Source organism: Eimeria mitis, genomic scaffold (assembly GCF_000499745.2).
Source record: "Eimeria mitis Houghton genomic scaffold, Emh_scaff6648, whole genome shotgun sequence".
Lineage (NCBI taxonomy): Eukaryota > Apicomplexa > Conoidasida > Eucoccidiorida > Eimeriidae > Eimeria > Eimeria mitis.
Genome location: NW_013574784.1, coordinates 795 through 2,092, shown reverse-complemented (window position 1 = coordinate 2,092; position 1,298 = coordinate 795). Strand labels below are relative to the sequence as shown.

Sequence of the window (1,298 nt, the reverse complement as noted above, 5' to 3'; positions counted from 1 at the left end):
TGACCTTCCGGAGCAGAAGTCGCTCATCAAGATTCTACAGATCGTATGTTTCCGACAGTCCCCGCTCCCTCAAGTCTCAAGTGCAGCTCACAGCTCCAGCCTTTGCCTCCATGTCCCTTACTCAATGCCTTACCGGAGAAGCGACTGGCTCGTCTGCTGCCGCTTGGCAGCTCCATTTGTTTCCTTCTAGGCCTCGTGGCCTGGAGGCAAGGCAGTGATGAAGCATGCGTGAGGCGCTTGGGGACTGAATCTCTGGCGCTGCAGGTTTCAGAAGAAGTCAAGAAGTTCAAGGGATGTGCAGGCCCTCCCTTGCCTGTCAGCGCACTGCGCCACAGAGGCTTGGAGCCTCTTCGTGCGGAGATAGAGAAGCTCCGGCTGTCAAAGGAACTTGTCATTGGCAGACTCCGCCTCAAGGCGAGCAAAAAAATGGGGGATATCATGGGTGTCCCTGTTCGCTGTGGACTCTTCCCTGTTGTCTCGTTGCTTGCGTGCCATCTACAGAAATTCCTTTTTAGCATAACTAGGCTGCAGAGCATTTAACTCCAGTGCGGCGGCTGCTAGGTGGGCGTACCGCCGCAGGCAATTGGAAGCGGGTGGGGTTGTGTTTTGTTTGCATCATGCAGGCGGCTAATTTGGCAGAGGCAAGGCGCTTAAAGAAGGAGGCCCGTAAAAGGGAGAAGGCTATGAGCTCCTCTTCGACAGCTGAACAGAAGAAGACAAAGACTAAACCAGGGCCAGCAACTACTGCGGCCCCAGGCGTACCTCAGGAACAGCCGCAACAACAGCAGCAGCAGCAGCAGGCGCAAGCGCTAGACGACCCTGTCGCGCGAGCTCTCGAACGTTGGGGAGCCCCGCTTGCCAGCACCGCCTCCGCGCCACCGAACCGGGGACAGACCCAAAGGGAAGGTGACGTAGCTGGTGATAAGTTTTACGGGAGTGCTGCAACCGAAGCCCCCACAGCTGAGAATAAAGGAAATCTAAGGTGCGAACGTCGGAGGCTCGTGTCCGTCCCTCCTCAGGCTGCAGGGGGAGCAGACGCATTGGTTGAAGCCGAGTTCGTGGCAGAAGAGGTTTCAGCGCTCAGGGAGAACTCATTGAGCTCGGCGCTCGCCGAAGCCGTGGATAGAGCTGAAGGAGAGTTGCCACTGCCAGATATGTCATGCGCCGAAGCCCTTATACGAGATTTGCTGCCCCCTCCTTCTTGCCGGACTTGGCAGGCATGCGAGTCTACACAGCCTAAGCGCGAGCCGCCTGCACAGGCTTTTTCCGAGAGATCTGCGAACGAGACGAACACGGAC

General features: G+C 57.2%; 1 protein-coding gene across 1 annotated transcript in view; it reads left to right on the top strand.

Annotated features, from left to right (window-relative positions):
* Window positions 1-45: 45 nt before the first annotated feature.
* Window positions 46-1,298, top strand: part of EMH_0088440 (uncharacterized protein) — a gene marked incomplete at both ends in the record, with an annotated part of 2,032 nt that continues 779 nt past the window's right edge. Inside the window, 2 exons of the mRNA XM_013501298.1 lie at window positions 46-450; window positions 624-1,298. Of these exons, the coding sequence (XP_013356752.1) occupies window positions 46-450; window positions 624-1,298 (1,080 nt within the window). The remainder of the gene's footprint in view (window positions 451-623) is intronic.